The sequence below is a fragment of the Oxyura jamaicensis genome, chromosome 21 (assembly GCF_011077185.1).
Source record: "Oxyura jamaicensis isolate SHBP4307 breed ruddy duck chromosome 21, BPBGC_Ojam_1.0, whole genome shotgun sequence".
Classification (NCBI taxonomy): domain Eukaryota; kingdom Metazoa; phylum Chordata; class Aves; order Anseriformes; family Anatidae; genus Oxyura; species Oxyura jamaicensis.
The window spans coordinates 7,820,550-7,837,299 of NC_048913.1; the positions used below are offsets into that span (position 1 = coordinate 7,820,550).

At 47.8% G+C, this 16,750-nt stretch overlaps 1 protein-coding gene across 14 annotated transcripts in view; it reads right to left on the bottom strand.

The window, feature by feature from the left end:
• EIF4G3 (eukaryotic translation initiation factor 4 gamma 3) overlaps positions 1-16,750 on the bottom strand; it is a 129,788-nt gene that overhangs the window by 39,257 nt on the left and 73,781 nt on the right. For 13 of the 14 annotated variants that reach the window (XM_035344958.1, XM_035344972.1, XM_035344971.1 and 10 more), the window contains 2 exons: positions 12,609-12,717; positions 5,947-6,789 (listed from right to left, as the gene is read on the bottom strand). In XM_035344958.1, coding sequence (XP_035200849.1) covers positions 5,947-6,789; positions 12,609-12,717 — 952 coding nt within the window. The remainder of the gene's footprint in view (positions 1-5,946; positions 6,790-12,608; positions 12,718-16,750) is intronic. The other variant, XM_035344959.1, reaches the window with a different exon arrangement.

Genomic DNA, 16,750 nt, shown 5'->3' on the forward strand with positions numbered 1-16,750 from the left:
GAATCCAACGCGGCCACTGAACCAGCTGGAGGAAAGCCAGGGAAGCCCCCTGGTGCCAAGCACCACAGGTCATTATTTCTTGCAGCCCCGTAGTTCTGGGGGATGTCTTCAGGAAGGGCGCCACGTCCACCTGCGTTCTTACCGTGCTGGCAGCGGTGACGAGGGGAAAGACGTGACCGTGCACAACAGTGACCTAAACACACGTGGGTGGTGGCAGCCCTGCCTGAAATACAGGACAGGGTTTGTTTCTGAGGACAAAGGGGGAAAGAAGGAAAAAAAAAGTTGTTTTTGGTAGTATGTGCTACCCAGAACAACTCGTGTGTTGCTATAGCCAAGTAACTTAAAATGGTGATTATCAAAGTGCAGTTATGCAAAGAGATCTGGGACCTGCAGAGCTGCACAGCTCTAAGTGCAAGCAATTGACAAAACTGCTCTTAAAGTTTCTCCCCACTCAAGCTCAAACTATGCACAGAGAACACCCAGGGTGTAAACTAACATTTCATTTTAAATGCGCAGCAATAATCACAAGTAGTGGGTTTTGAGTCGGCAGAGGTTTGGGGCGTTTCCTTCCTCAGCTGTCAGGCAGTCGGTGTCAGCGTTATCACTTCTCAGCGGTTCGTGTTTTTCACCTTTTTTTTTTTTGGCAGAAGACAGACGTATAAAGGACGTGATCTGCGACTGGGCAGCACGGACATCACTGAGGTTTTATTTATTTATTTTGAGTAACTTGTGCAAACCTTTCCTGCCTCGGGGCTGCACTGCACCAGGACCCTGGGGCATAGCAGCTGCCTGGGACGAGCCCTGCGGCCCCTCGCTGAAACACGTCTCGGAGCTGGCCGGGTACAGAGGGGAGAGCAGCAGATACTGCTCAGTATTTCCCCTCCTAAAACAGCAGACACCAGATCAGATCTTTCTGGGAAGTTGTTGTCTCTGCTACAGGAACTGACTCAATAGGAGAATTTATGCTAATTTATGCTTAGTTAAGGTATCTGTTCCACGTGCCCAAGAACCAAAGACGGAAGAGAGCAGTTACCTACGGAAACCTCAGGGATAACAAAAGGGGCCCATGCCAAAATACCCAAACCACACACAAAAACCCAAAACAGTCCTGCCAAACCCGAAGCCTGAGCAGGACAAGGGCACGATCTGCGCTCCCTGAAAACTGAGCCTGGCCCTGAACCGCAGGGCGCTTCCACCAGCCACGGAAACACCAAATGCACGCGCCCGGCTCCGCTGCCCAGGAAGTCTCCAAGCACTTCTGGTCTCTCTCGGAGAACTGGATTCCTTCTCAAGCACGGGTCCCTGTTTGGCAGCACTCACGCATTTCCCGAGTTTGTTCTCGGGCGGCTCTGCGGCGTTAGGGGTAGCCTCGTCCCGCAGGAGCGACGCCGGCAGCCCCAGCGCACTGCTCCTCAGCGGCACCTGGCTTGCTGCTGCTTACAAGACCTGAGATGGTAGGAGTGAAAGAACTGGTCTACATTAAGAGGTTGTGTCTCATTTTGATGCGCTTGCTGAGTAGTGCCTTCTTCATTCCTTCTGCTCTTTTCATATACAAATATCTCGATATTCCCCTTGGCTGTTTTAGTCCGAGTTACAAACCGAGCACAATTCCATCGCAACAGCAGCGTTGGCACTGATGCGCGGGACCAAAACTCAACCGAATGAAACCCTCCATTGCCACAGCACCGCCAGGAGGAACAAAATCCCCCTGTCCAGGCTGTCCTGGGCATCGCTACCTGTGACAAAACCCCCGGACCCAGCAGCGCTAGCGCACTCCTGGCCGCCTGCCCCGGTGCCGGGCAGTGCCTGCGGCAGGGGGCTCAGCCCCCGGCCACCAGCCGAGATGGGGCAGGCTCCTCGCCGGGCCCCTCTGCTGCGGGTGCCAGCCGCTAAGCACAAATGAATACCAGTCTTTTTTTTATTATTATTATTCTTTTCCTCTACAGCCAAATGTGCCATTAAAAACAAAGCAGAGACTCACCATCTCCTTACAGCTCGTGGGAAACAAAACATATTCCAGTGGGATATGGCATGAAATCAAGGAAAAGGCAAAACCTGATTTATATTTCCAGTCCTCCAGCTTTGGGTGCTGGAGATATTTCTCCAAGATATTTCCAATTACCGCCCCACGTTGCTTGTTACAGACTCCACAACTGAGAGGCGCAGGGACTTGCAGCCAGTTGGGCGACTTTATACTGAAATCCTTCTCATAAATTAGCTCTGCAAGAGAAAGTCCTTTGAATTTCAATGCATATTAAGTTCTTTCAGCTTCCTATGTTCCTCGGAGTTCTGCCTGGGACAGACATCAATCTCTTATTTTCCTCTTTGCTTCTCATAATAGTCCCGATAGAGAGATTACATCAAAGGCAGGCTTTCAGAGCATGTCCTAAAGGCTCCACGGCTCTGGTAGTGCCTTTTCCTTTTATTTTTTTATTTTTAATATATTCCACTCAACCAACAATTTTTTCCTGTTTTGTTCCCTCAGAAGCGCTGCTCTCTCACTGCAGCCAGCAAAGCTACTTGAGAAAAACAGAATTTAGTAACAAAAGCAACTGTATGCCACTGATGGCTTCTAACTGGAGCAGTGTTTTTGGTAAGGATCTCAGGCTGAAAACTGCGTTCCTCTCTTCATAATATCTGTTGGTTTTTTTCTGGCAATGGAGATGAGTAGGAATTAATTATTTTACAAGCTGCGTGCTCCTGCCATTTGCAGGTAACAGCTCTGAAAACCTCAAGATGATCGGTCTTGCACAGGCAGGATGCGATCTGCCGGCTGGGGGGGGACACGTCTCCGCACGGACGTTGTGCCGAGCACTCGGCAAAGATATTAGAGATGCCTCTGGGGTCTGAACGTATTTGCTGGTATCTGTATACAGAACTCGGCAGAGAAGAACCAAAGTTTTGTTCTTCTGGTGGTTAGAGAGCAGAACAGCGTATTCTGTAAAGTCCCCAACAAGCAAAAAATCCCACCCACCCCTGAAGTGCTGCCACCTGCATCACAAAACAAGATAAGTTCCCAAGCCTCAGCAGCACTGCCCAGACTCTTCCGAGGGGAGGTGGACTCACTTCGCATTCAGGAACCCCCCGGTTTTCCGGCAGGCCGGATTACACACATGAAAAGCTGGCATCTGTTGGGGCAGAGCAGCTAAGACACTTGTTTTTGCAGAGTGCCAGGAGTATCTTACTAACTGTCCGCAGCCAGGTCCTTGATTTAGTGCCTCCTGCAGCAGCCAGCGCTTCCTGCCGCCTGGAGCCTCCGCGCCGTGCAGGACGGGTTCAACACGCGCTCAGTGACGGGCGCTGCCTCCTTCACTTCCTGCAGCAATTGGATTACTCTCAGAGGTCTCTGGTCTGAGTAGTGTCCCAGTCAAATCCGATCAGCTACCATTAAAGGGAATAAAGCAGTATGATTTGTAGCTAACAAACTGCTCTGTGTAAGTACACTCTTCTGAAAACCCACACGGTGCTGAAAACCCCAAAGAAATATTGCTAAAAGTCACAGAGCTCATGCTTACCAGCACGTGTCTGAGAAGTTTCCCTCATTCCAATTTCTATCTTATCTCCAGAGATCATAAAAAAAAGGCTCGGCCTTTAGTCCAAGGGAAAAAAAATGCAGCCTTTCCTCCTTGCTTCTGAAGTTCAGCATCTGTATTTTCCAGTGTGCTGGCAGAGACGTGTCATTCCTCACTCTGCCTCGAAGGACTGCATTAGCAGTCACCTTCAGGGTTCATTATTTAAATCTCTCTTCCTCTCTCCAACAAAGAATTGTAACGTTATTGCCCAAAAAAGGTTGGCGGGGAAACGCAACACAGTTATGCTTCATTACGGGATGGGCAACGTACAAAATCCTGACGTGCAGAGTATTTTGCTTTCCTTCCAGTACGGAACTTCCACTGGCACTCAGTCTCGAGTGATATTTCATGCGACTTGAGAAATGTTTGTTTCCGTGTTGCAAAAGCCAATGTGTTGGCTAATGCATGCTGTCTGGTCTAATGATATTAGAGCATTCAAATGAATCTTCTACGTAATTAAAAACCTCAAACACTGCACTTTTTTTTTTTTTAATTTAAACCACAGGACACTATAAAACAAGCAATAACGTTGCAAGCTGGAACCTGGCTGTGTAAAACCTTCTTTACACAAAGAGGCCCATTTCCCTGCTTTGTAAGGAAATTAATTTGGGTTATGAAGTATTTCAGACTGAAGAACAGTAAGTGCCAAAGGAGCAAATTGACCTGAGTGAAATAAAAAAAGAAATTAACAGGAAAAAAACCAACCACCATGCTTGGTACAGCGAAGGGATCCTTCGGATCTTTTCTAGGTACTGGATTCTGTTTAAGGTACTGGATCAGCAGGATCCTGCGTATCGATCCTGCGCAGCGTTACACAAGCGTGGAGCCCGGCCACCCTCAGCCTTTCATTTAATGAAGCCCCCAGCGGAGCACAGCAACAGAAGCTGTTGATGCCACGATGCTTCCACCATGTGCTTACTGAGGAATAAACGTATAAACAAACGCTGCAGACCGAACTTCTGAAGGCAAGAAGCTGCATCTGGGGGAAACGCTTCCCGAAGCACCACTGTGGGAGGAAGACCTCCGGGACCAAAGCCACCCCGAGCTCACCCAGCACAAGGCACAGACGTGCCCCGGCCTCGCCAAGTCCGCACGGGAGTCGCGCCTGCTCCGAGAACCGAATCCCTCCCTAAAACTGTGAGGTTGTAAGCATTCAGAAGAATGAAATTACAGGAAAGCATTTTAAATGTCATCTTTTTAAAGAAAAGGCTACTGTTTCTCCTGCCTTTCTTGTCTAAACTCCATCATCCTAAATTCAAAGGATATTTAAATAAACAGCCTCAGCTTCAGGGCTCTGAAAGGACCGCAGAACAGGGTGTGAAAGATGCGACACATTTAAAGGCTTAACACTGCTGGCATGCATAATGGCCACCATTATACTCTCTCAAGCAGCTAAATACAAGTAATTGATTGATTTAACCTCTTTTCCACAGTTTCATTTCCAGGAAGTCCTGAAAAAAAGCACTTTTCTATAGGAAACGCAGCGCATAAAAACAGGTTGTCTGAATTAACCCACTGAACGCTAACGCGGCGACGTGACGGGCACTGAAAGCAAAGACAGATGATGACAGTGAGAGAAGTAGCCTGGGTTTTAAAAGGCAACTACAGAAACTTCATTTTTAGTAACTCATAACAAGTCCTTATGCCTCCCAAACCTGAGTACCTTGGTTTTCTGAGAAGTTCAAGCACCGCGAAATGAGGCGAACAGCCGAGCCTAGCCAGAAGAGATTTTTGCTTACGCGTTACTTTCGCGGAAGAAAAACAGATGCATCACTAATTAAGGTTGAGCAGCTGTAGGTGTGTGACACTTAAAAGCTCTTTCAAATGAGTGAAGCGTTGTGGGCCGTTTCATTTACCTCCTCCTGGTAACACCGTGACACATTTTTGTAGTTGGCTAAAACCAACCCCACAGGTTTCCAGAACCTGCTGGCTCAGAAGGTTCACCCAGGGGAGTTCGAGGGCTGAGCGTTAAGGCTGGTTTAGGAGCAGGCTGATAAGCGTGAAGCAATGGGTCATCGGACCCAGTGGCTGATCTTGGAGAGAACACGAGTGGTATCTTTGGAATTATCCTGCTAACAGTGCTTGGGAATGTTGCCCTATGACCCCATGAAAGCAAAATGCAGCTTACATGAACCCAGCCAACCCTAGGAGGCACGTGCAAAGTTGGCAGTTGGCTACCTCTTGATTATCGGTTGTTTTTTTTTTTCCCCTCTACAAACAAAGATTAGCGTTTTACATCAGAACAACGGTCATGTGGCAGAATCAGAATTTGGGGGCAGATACAAACAGAAACACCTGATAGAAAAATAACCCCAAAGACCCCTTTCCTTCATCTTTAAGTTTACTGCACACAACCACGGTGCCAAACGCTTACCTGGGACAGGACTCTTGCTAGAGTTTAAACTCTGAGCCTCTGTACTCTCCTCCAGTTGCCCATCTGCTTCCGTCTCTTCCTTCGTTTCAGTATCTTTTACCTCTTCATTAAGAGTAGTTCTTGTGCTCTCCTCTCCTTCTAAATCTCCCTGAACAACAGGGAGGGCACTAAGAGATGGAAGAGGAGGTGGAGAAGGAGTTGTAGTGGTAACAGCAGCAGCAACAGAAATAGGAGGAGAAGGAGGAGGAGGGGTTGGAGGAGGGGTTGGAGGAGGAGAGGGAGCGGTGTGAGGAGCACTGGAAGATGGCACACTTTCCACTTCTGCTGGAGGTGCTTCTGGTGTCTCCAACTCAGCAGTCAATGGCGCAACTTCCGGCTGGGCTACATCTACTACGCTCTCTGTAGCAGTTACTTTTTCACTAACTCCGTTCAATTCATTAATTAGATTAGTACTAGCAGTCACTGGAATATCACTAGATGCTACACTACTAGGCTCCTTGCACACCTCAGCATCAGCCTCTTCTGCTGGCGAAGGGTCTGATGTGTCCGTGCAGGGTGTGTTAGATACAGGCATTGCCTCCTCTTTTGGGGAAGCGAGTTCACATCTCTCCTCTGAGTCAGCTGTGAACGCGGGTTTACTAGAAACGGTGGCGACAGCAGCAGCAGGAACGACTGCGACGGGAGCGGCTGGGGTTGGCGACGGAGCAAGAGGAAGCTCTGGTGGGGTTTCTACTGGGGCGGCCTCGGTTGTCTGGCCAGCTTGATCTTTTTTCTCCACAGTAGGTTCTGGTCTGAGGACTGGAGAAGACGGTTTTAATACTGGATCTGGTTTTGGCTTCTCTTCTGGGAAAGAAAAAAAAAAGCCAGTGTTACGAACAGGTCAATTCCACTTTCCTTCGTGGTATCTAACCTCCTCCCCTTGGATCCCCTTTGCCTGCCTTCTGACTGCTTTCAAGAAGGCTCCAGGAAGAAGCCAGAGGCACCTGAAGCCCATCTCTGCACCTAAAGGAAGAGCCCAGGCAACCTGCAGCCTGGAATCCTGCAAGTGCAGCAGCCACTGGTATTTTTCTGAGTGTAGGCTTTGCAGTAAGTGGCAATCCCTCACAGAAAAGGCACGCAAGCACAATGCAAAGCATGGATTTTTTGCAGACACTCTGCTGCTGAAAACAGAATTCTTCTTGACAGAAGTTACAGAAGACAAAAATCAGCTGGGTTCTGCCTCAAAGGAGCACGGGGCCGTAACACTGAGACCTGGGCAAACTCCTGGTCCACATCACAGGCAAAGAGAGGCACTGGCGAGAGCATCCAGCAGCCTGCAAGTACTCTCTGCAGCAGTGCTCTCCCTCCTAAAACGGGGAAATTGCCCCGCGACTGATGGATGCCACGTGGCACATCAATACTAACACGCGAGATACAGGTAGCTTATTTCTTGTTATTTCTAAACCCCATCCCCCTTCAGCATACCAGACTGACGGGCACAATCCCCCTTTTTGTGTTCCGAATTTCGGCAGGGAAAAAATATCTTTTCCAAAGAGAGCAGAAACAAAATGGGGTTTAAGCAGAGCTGCACCGAAGAGCAGCACCGTTAGTTACCTTTTGGTGTTTGCACTCTGGAGATGTCAGGCAGGGCTGGAAAAGCACAGTGAAAAATGCACCAAAGCCTAAGGATGGGAAACAACATGCACAGAGACGTCCCTGTACTTGTCCTGGAATTAGCAGCAGACGTTGTGATACAGTCCCTGCCACGCACATCGTGCAGCTCCCAGTCTGCCACAACATCATTTAAAATACGCAGCCCCGCTCCTTTGGAAGGAAGCACGAGCCAAGACCCTAAAAGTTGCTGCAGCCTCTGCCACCTCTGACTCGACTACAAGATGCAGACTGTGAGATCTTTCGTAAGGATTGTAGGATCTGTTCAGGAAAGCGTCCCAGGGCTACAGCTCAGCCAGCCAGCCAAGACAGCTATCAGCCAGCCGCAGGGACCCAACGGTCCTGGTTAGGAGGAGGCCAGCTCTACCTGCCCCCAGGGAGGGAGCTGTGCCCCAGGGCTTTCCGAGCACTGAAACGATGGGGAACTTCTTCGGGACGATGCCAGGACAGCAAAAAGCAATTCTGGGAAATCTGGAGGCACAAAGCCTCAGGTTCGGAAATCAAAGGCCAGGAGAAAGCCCAAATCATCCAAGTTCAGGTAGAACTGAAGGGGCGCAGCTTTGGTTGGTCTCTTCCAGCTCTGCGGGCTTCCCCTTTGGGGCAGAGCCTCCGCGGGGAGAGGGCTTTTGGAGGAGAGCCCGTCCGAAACTGCTCGGAGCACCAGGCCCTGTCTTCAGGAACAGCTGGGGCCACGAAGACCTCGGAACTGCCGGGGCTGTCGGCAGCTGGAAGCAGGCAGGACCACGGCCAAAGTGGTAGTTCATCAACGTAATGAGGCGTGCGGGGAGATGGCTTTGGATGAGGATGACATGGAAAAAAAAAAAAAGATGGGAGGATGTATCCCAACAGCTGATTTTGATTCTGAAGGCTCCATGTAAGAAAAAGGACCTTAGAACTGGTTTAGAGAAGAAAATGCGTCACCTCCGATTTCTGGAACACCCTTTGCAGAAAACTCATGGAGCATTCTTGACATTTACAGCTCGCTATAAACAACTGCCTGGATATTCTCTCCCTGGAGTCAAATGAGATTGCTCACAGAAAGAAAAACTCATTTGAAGTGCCCAGAAAAGCATTCCAAGGGATAAAAACACAGCAAAAACATACAACTGCATTTAAGAAACAGTGGTTTAAGCACACTTTCTACAAACTACACCTGATCTGGGGAGTACTTTCGCTACCAGATACAGGCTGTGTGCGCAAAATTCAGAGAGAAGAAATTTGAGGGAAGAATTCAGAAGAATGATAAGCAAATTTGGCTAATGAAAAATAAATCTTAACTTGAACGGCCATCACAGAGAACAAATCTCCATGTCCTGGCAAAGGAATATTCATCCCTGCCAGCTATTACAGAAACGGTCACATGAAACAACATACAGTTGGGAAGGCAAAACAAAAATCAATGCAATTCATCAAAATTGAACCAGATCCCTTACTTTTCTGAAATATGCCAAGATCGTTCCTCACATGATATTTAGAAAGTACTTACTGGAAACTCTAGGATTTAAGGAGAAGAGTTTGCACCAATGTTTGGTGGTTTTTTTTGTTGTTTGTTTGTTTTAAATCTTCATATAAATACAAATCTTGCAAAATTACTCTGTCCCTGTAGCTCCTCAGGTTCCAGACCAGACTGCAAGAGGTCCTTTAGCGGTTGCTTTGTCTGTCTTTCTAAACCAGTCTGGGAGAAGCGTGGGGCTGGAAGGGAGCCTGGATGCAGAGAGGCTCGATCCCAGTTGCAGAAAAGCAGGAGGAAGACAAGAGGAAAAGATTTTAGAAATGCTTTAAAAAAAAACTCAGCAGGACAGATGCTTGCAACCTCCTCCATGCAGAGACGTCAAAGCAAGGGAGGGAGCTGGGCTGCCGGGTGGTCGCGGTGGCAAAGGCTGCTGAGGCTGGTGGACGAGAAGGTTTTGCTGGATTCAGGAACTCACTCCTACTTCATGGTGCCCATCTGACCATAAATGTTGGTCTTGCTGCCATTTTTCCATCTTTTGTCCTGCTGCAAACACGTGCAAGGCAGTGCTGGTGCTGGCTTTGCAGGCGGTTGTGGAGTGCACGTTACTGACTCGTGTAAGCCTCAAGGTTTTCAAACTTCGGGATCTAACATTAATTTACTTCCCACAAACCGTGTTGTGCATTCTCCTTGTCTGATACGTTTCAGAATTTGGAAAGGGAGGTTTAAAAAATAAATGATCCTGCAAACATCACGCTGAACCTGTGCTATCTCCCGGGCCGAGCAGAAGCGGGCGGCTCTGATGTCATGCGCGATTACACCCCACTACAGCTCCGGCACCAGCCGAGGCCTGGAGCCAGGCTCCTCTGTGCTCTGCCCTCAGCTTGACCTAATTTCTCCAGCTATGTCCTTGCATGCGGCAGCCCTCTCGAGGCATACACACCAGAGCACCCCCAGGAATGACAACTGCTTGTCCCCGAACAGCGCTCCAGGGCTCCAGAGCCCCAAGGCGCGCCTCTCCTGCATTCCTCCGAACTGCCGTGAACCTGGCAGCCCGGGAACCAAGGAACTGCTTTCAGAAACCACAAATGCAGGCTGCAGGCTGCAGGCTGCTCGCCTTTTTAAAGAAAACCCAAGGATTTTAAACGCAGCACTATCCCAAATCCAGCAGCCGTGCTAATGGCTTGAGCACAAAAATAACAGGGGCTGCAGATACTGGCAGAGGGAACAGCAGAGGCTGGGGCTGCCTGCACGGCACACGCGCTGTGCTCCTGATCCCAAAGCCAGTGAATCGGCCAAGTGCTGCACGCAGTTATAAATAACTGCCAAACGATCGCTGAATATCACAACATTAGAATGGCAACTTTATACCAAGCTTCAACTGATGCAAACGAGTACCCAAGGTGAAGGGCACAAGGCAGGATCTGATCCACACAGCGAACAGTGCAGGGGGCCCGTGGGAAGCACGAACGCTGCTCGTAATAAACGCCCGATTTCTTTGCTCTGCGACCCTATCTGTGACTGCTCGGATTCTGGAACAAAAAAATGCAGCGTTGGGTACAAGGGGAATGAATGAAAAAGCCATTCTGTTACCTCGGCAGATGTTTGTTGATGTGTACGCGGGCCACTAGCTTCGTTACAATCAGTAATTGCAACGGCATCTGAACTGCCTTCACCCCTCACACGCTGCCCGTGAGCCCCTGCCTCACACTGCTCTCCCCAGCCGAATTCTGACCGTGTTGTTTCAGTGCTCGTTCCCTCTCTAATGCTTACATAAATGTGCTCTTTAGCAATTTTTGGACTGGAACAAACGTTTGAATCTTTCTGGGATGTAATGGAGATAAACACAGGAAAGCTCAGCAGTGTGAAATCCCAGTTACAGTCCTGATTTATATTTAAACCAGTATAGCCAGACCTGTGTAACTAACTAAACAAAGACCACTTACTTCCAGTTAACTTAAAGTTGGATTAGGTTAAACGAAAGCGCAGGGAAGGAGAAGGGGAGTGGGGTGGGGAGAGGACTGGCTCGTCCTGGAAACACAAGCTCTCATACCCAGAGCTGAAATCCTGTGATGCAGCTGGTGTGACGTGCTGCATTTTATGGCTCGGTGTCAATTTGTTTGATGGTGCCTGCATCATAGCTGTGCTGGAGCTGAGCAGCGACGTGTCAGAGCGCCTGCAAGCTGGGTTTGGCTAGGGCAGTCACACTGTGTTACATCTACCTACACCTTTCTGAGACGACAGACTTCTTTCTGCACAAAGATCTGCAGCAGCAGAGGAAATGAACTCGTGAAGTTTCCGTCCCTGAAGGCTCACAGGGACTTGGCCAGCCAAAGCCGCAGCTGGCGATAGTCAAGTGGGAGATGGGACCAGGCATCTCCCAGGTGTCCCCGTGGTTCATTTCCAGGAACAGCCCCAATCCAGGGATGTATCTGCGAGCAGTTTTCACTGAGGAAAAGCCCTGAAGTCTACGCTATGGCTATAGGAGAGCGACATTGTCGTGACATTTTATAATCCAACAGAGACCAGCCTCAGGGATACTTCCCCTCACGGTGTCAAACAGCGACCGCGCCGTTATCTGGGTCTGCGGCATCTGAAGTGTTAGAGGCAGCTTCTTCCCTCGTTTCAGAGCTACATTTCTCTGAGGTTTAGTTTCCTTCTAGCAAACACTCTGAAAAATCTCAGCAGGCTCAAAGTTTATGAGAAACGCTCGCGAGGAGAAGATGGCACCTCTCAGCCCTCACGTGCATGCTCTAGGCAGAAACCCCAGACGCTGCAGTGCAGTGAATAAACGGGAAGCGAACAGGAACCTCAACTCTGTGTTACAGCACCAAGTCCGGTCACACGACCGCAGCACACACATTAACTAAAGCTTTGTAATGGCTCTTAGATGGCTGTGAAATTTCCGTGTAGGAGGAGAGTTGGCACACACCACCCTCCCTCCTGGGACACCCTGTCTTTAAACAGACAGTTAAAGATCTCCCTTCACGTAGGTATGAGAACGAAATGCAATCACTTAAAGAAATTTTTTCTGTGTTCTTTTCTTTAACACTGAAGTCAGCAAAATTTAGCAAGCCATTTACGAGACACTTCACACAATCACATTTGTTCTAATTAATTTCTCCTGTGTCCTGTAGGACAAGATATACAAACGGCTCTGGATGAGCCAGGCGATGTTCGGGTTACGTGCCATTGCTGTGGCTGGTAACTTGTTCAAATGATGGAAAGCCTCCCTGGCTACGAGCATTTTACTGACAACACACTTGTTCCTGAAGGATGGCGTGTGGGTTAGAGGAGGTTCACACTTCTCAGTGCTCGCAAACAATGTTTAGGACATGTAAGCTCTAATACGATTATTTTTAACCAGTTTCACATTGGCAAATTTCAATTAATTCCCTTAGCAACACATTGTTAAATGTTCCACTGGAGGAAAAGAAGTCCCTCCCCTCCTATTGCTGCTGACTGCTACCCTGCTTGTCTTCATGCCAAAAATATTCCAACTACAACTAGAAAGGAGAAAAATGACTAAAAATAAGCACGGAGGAAATATCCATCAACAAACCTTGCTTCGGGTTGCTAGCCGCAGTGACAGGGGTGCTGGCAGCGAGATGGGTGTTCTCCACAGGCCCATAAACCACAGGGCTGTGCTCTGGGACCTGGCTGGACAGCTGCTGGGATTTGAAGTACAAAAAAGGGTGATAATGAGCGTGCGAACATAAGAACTAGCCACATGGAACACAAGCAAGCAAGTAGGGAGACAAGAATAGTGTGGGATAGAAAAGAAAAACAAAAGGCAGGGAAAAAAAAAGAGAAAAGATACGCAGACCGATTCAAAAAGTACATGGGAAAGGGAGGGAGGAAAAGGCAGCAGGAAAGGGGGAAAAAGAGACGATTACTGTTAACAACGGCAAGAAAAAGACAGCACGGTTATTCATACACGTCATCCTCCTAGCTTCAGCGAGCTTTCTGGGCTCAGCTCCGTTCTCAGCTGATCAGCTGGTTCGAAGGGCTGAGATTTGAGTGAAACACGGCAAACAGCGCGCTGAAACCGCAGATATCAGTCCAACCGCCACAAGGTGTGGCTCTGCTGAACACAAAAGCTGCTCACACCGATGGACTACAAACTCCGCTGGTCCAAATACCCAGCAACATCTGCAGGTATTTGCACGCACGCACGCGTGTGCTCATCTACAGCTAAGCTGTGTGTGTATGCACGAATAGTTCAGAACGTGCATCCATCTACACGCATTCGCATACTAACATTGCTGTCACACCAGGAACATCACCCAGATTGAGGACACCCGCGCTGCTGGTATGGAAAAAGCCCCTAATGCCTTCCACAGGCTGAGGGATGATACCTGCTGGGTAATGCTGAGAATAAAAAAAAATCCTGCTTTAATCAAAAATAGAGCAGGCATACCTGGTCCCCAATCAATTTTGTACATATTCTGTAAATAAAAATGATCTGCAAGACCAGCAGGTGACAAGTGAAAAGGCTACAGCCTGTTGCAGAGACCAAGTATTTTAATTATCTCCCCAGCACTAATGGGACAAATGACTTCACTTATGTATGTGAAGGTCTGAGAAAAGAAAAACCAACCACACAAAACCCCACCTCCCCTCACCTCAGAATCTAACACAGACCAAGCAACTACACCAAACTCACCCAGACTTACAGGGAAAGCACTTGTGCACATCACAATGAACACAGACCAGGAAGTCAACTAGTTACATTTGTAGAATCCCCTTAAATCAGGGACCATGCGAAGAAGAAACTGATAACTTTTATAATCTAAAAATGAAACGCCATCAGCTTTTTACAGCTGGTTCTCCTTATCTAGCTACGAGCCCATGCTGGCAGAACATTTACAGAAATGGGGATTTTTAAACAATCAAGATAAAGCACAATGCCAAAGGCACGGGCATCCAGTTCCTTCTTGAAGACCAGGTATCAGAATACCATGTAGAACTTATTTCCCTCAAAAGGAAGCACTCTGGCAATCTGCTCCTTTTCATGGGACTCCCATTTCCAGCTTTTTCAGCTACCGCATCTGAACAGCGCACAATAAAGGGAATTATCTTCAGTACATCATTTTTCACCATTTCAGGCAACAGAAAAATAAAGGACTGTGCAAAAGCACATCTGGAAAAAAACAGAAGACCTAAGCAAGTGGAGGGAAGGGTTGAACCTTTTATATGGGACTGCTGCTCTTCCAGGAACGAGCCTGATGAGATTGGCTGGACGACGAATGAAGAATTGCATCTGTACCTTCAGCCAAACCCAAAGTCAGCCAAAGCAAACACAGCTTTTACAAACAAGTGGATTTCAAGAACACCTTCCCTTCACCCTCAGTGGATCACTGGTTTCATGTGAAAATGTATGGACAAAATCAATAGGGAAAAGGGAGAATGTGAGAAGAATTGCAGGAACCAAACGAAACCAGTGAGCAAGGAACCTGGAAGCCTTGAAGCTCCTTGGGTCAGTAAAGAAGCTTGCTTAAGAACTTTGGAAAATATTCGTTTTGTGGGAACCATGCTGCAAAGCAATAAAAACGGTACTTAATTAATGACCCCTATGGGCTCTCAGCTTCAAAATGGAGCATTTAGAGACTTTCTAGGAAAAATACCACTCAAAACTGCTCTCATGATTTATTGCGCTAAAAGACTGGCTCTGTTATTCTATCCTGCCATGGCTTGTAGACCAAGAAAACACAAAACGTGACAAACTCACCACTACTTGGAAGAGGTTTGCCAGGAAAATAAGAGCACTTCTTGCTCTTTAAAAGGTGATCTGTGTGAGTCAGCGCCGAGCAAATACTGTAGCCAAATTCTGTATGTGGTCCTGGTTTTTAGATATCTCAATGGCAAAAAAATTAGTGTGAAAAATAGCATAGTGCTAGAAATGTATAAATAGTGTCTCCATTTCTCTTATGCAGGAGCTTTAAAGCATTTCAGCAACTAAACCTCAGAAAAATCCTGGTGAAAAAAGGGAAATTCATCTTCTCACGGAGCAGAGAACGCAGAGCAGCCGCACACGTCCATCCGAGCCACTTCCCTGGGCTGGGGGGGAATCTACAGCTTTTGGGGACGGCTCCCTGGTCAGCAGACAGTGCTGCACAGGGGCTCGGGGAACCACCACGAAGGTGCTGGAAAGCCTCCAGTGAAAGCACGCCTCGGTCAGCGATGCTGCCTACAAAGCAAAGCGGGAGCTACGAAAAGGACAGAAATGGCTCAACGCACAAGGCGAGCCCCAGCAGTGCTGCGCGTGCTTTGGACAAGCCCAGTGTTTTTTGGTGTTCTGTGTTTGATCTACTGCTAAAATTTCAGTTAAAATTTCCATTGGTTTCTGTAGACACCACAGCCCTTGTTATGGTAAAATGGCTTCTTTTTAAAAGCATTACATTTCTGACAGGGACGGGTCTACAGCAGTGGCTTCCATGCACTTCGTGAGCACGTTTTCCTTTCTGTGACTGTGGTGCTTAAGTAACGAGCTTACAGAATCAGACACCGGCAGTCACTGTGAAGTGTTACCAGAGTCTAGAATAATAAAAATATAAACCACCATAAACCTCATCGTGCAGGGAGCCGCTTCTATTAGATGACACTTCTGCAAGCCCTGAGACCCCGGGTTTGCATTCAGCACTTCCCGCGCACCTCGTCCAGGAGCTGCCGCAAACTCTGAGTATTTCAATAAGCAGGTATTTCTTTTCCATGTGAATCTCACACGGATTGTTCACAGCTTTTAGCAGCTGAGGAAAGGAAATACAAAAAGCCCTAAAATGTTTTGAGCAAAGCCATGGCTGAATATCTAAAGTTTCCTGATTTTACACAGTTCAAAGTTATCCACAGCTACTGGAATTCAGCCACTGAACATACATATTAAGGCATACGCTGAGCACCATCTAATTGCATCCAAGGTACTAGACTTGCTTAAGAGAAATGAATTATAGACACTGTTGGGACAATAACTTTGAATTTCCTGGCTTAAGTGGGCTTAAATTTTCAGTTATGCTGCACTAATGAACTTTTACTGGTGAGCTCTATTTCGGAGCTCTTCTGTGATTACCAAAAGTGGTTCCAAGTACCTAATCAAAACAAAGCCTGGATACGAAACAATGAAATATTTGCATACCTTACTTAGAGCAGATGATTGGACATCACTGGTGTGCTCTGCATACAAATTTCAGCTGATAAAAAATTCATGCTTATTAACCTCCTCTAGAAAAGCATTTATTTTGTCCTGTTTGACTTAATTATAGTATCTTAAAATAGCTTTCTGAACGCAGAAGTGATCAGTAAATGCCTGCATTAGCTGCACCACACATAAACCCAATCTGAAACCTTGCCTGTTTCCAGCCCTTCCACGCTTCTAGTGGGGTAAATCATTTAGCATGAAGTAATGGGAAGAAGGTCTCACCACCATTCAAACTTTTTTTATCACTGGGATCTTCTCTCACGGAAAATGCTTGGAAAGAAGTACAATCAGCTCTACACATGACCAGCCCTCTGCTCGCTCCCTTTCCAGCTGCAGTCCACAAATCATCAGAGCACTCTGGCAGCAGAAGGCGTATTCCAGCCGAGCCCTGCCGACCTCGCTGCACAGCCAGCCAGCTCGAGCACGGCGCCTTGCTGCTGCTTGCCCCAGGTGGAGACCAGGAGAAGAAAGCAGGTGACCCAAAGCTAATGGTGATGCCTTCATGTGGT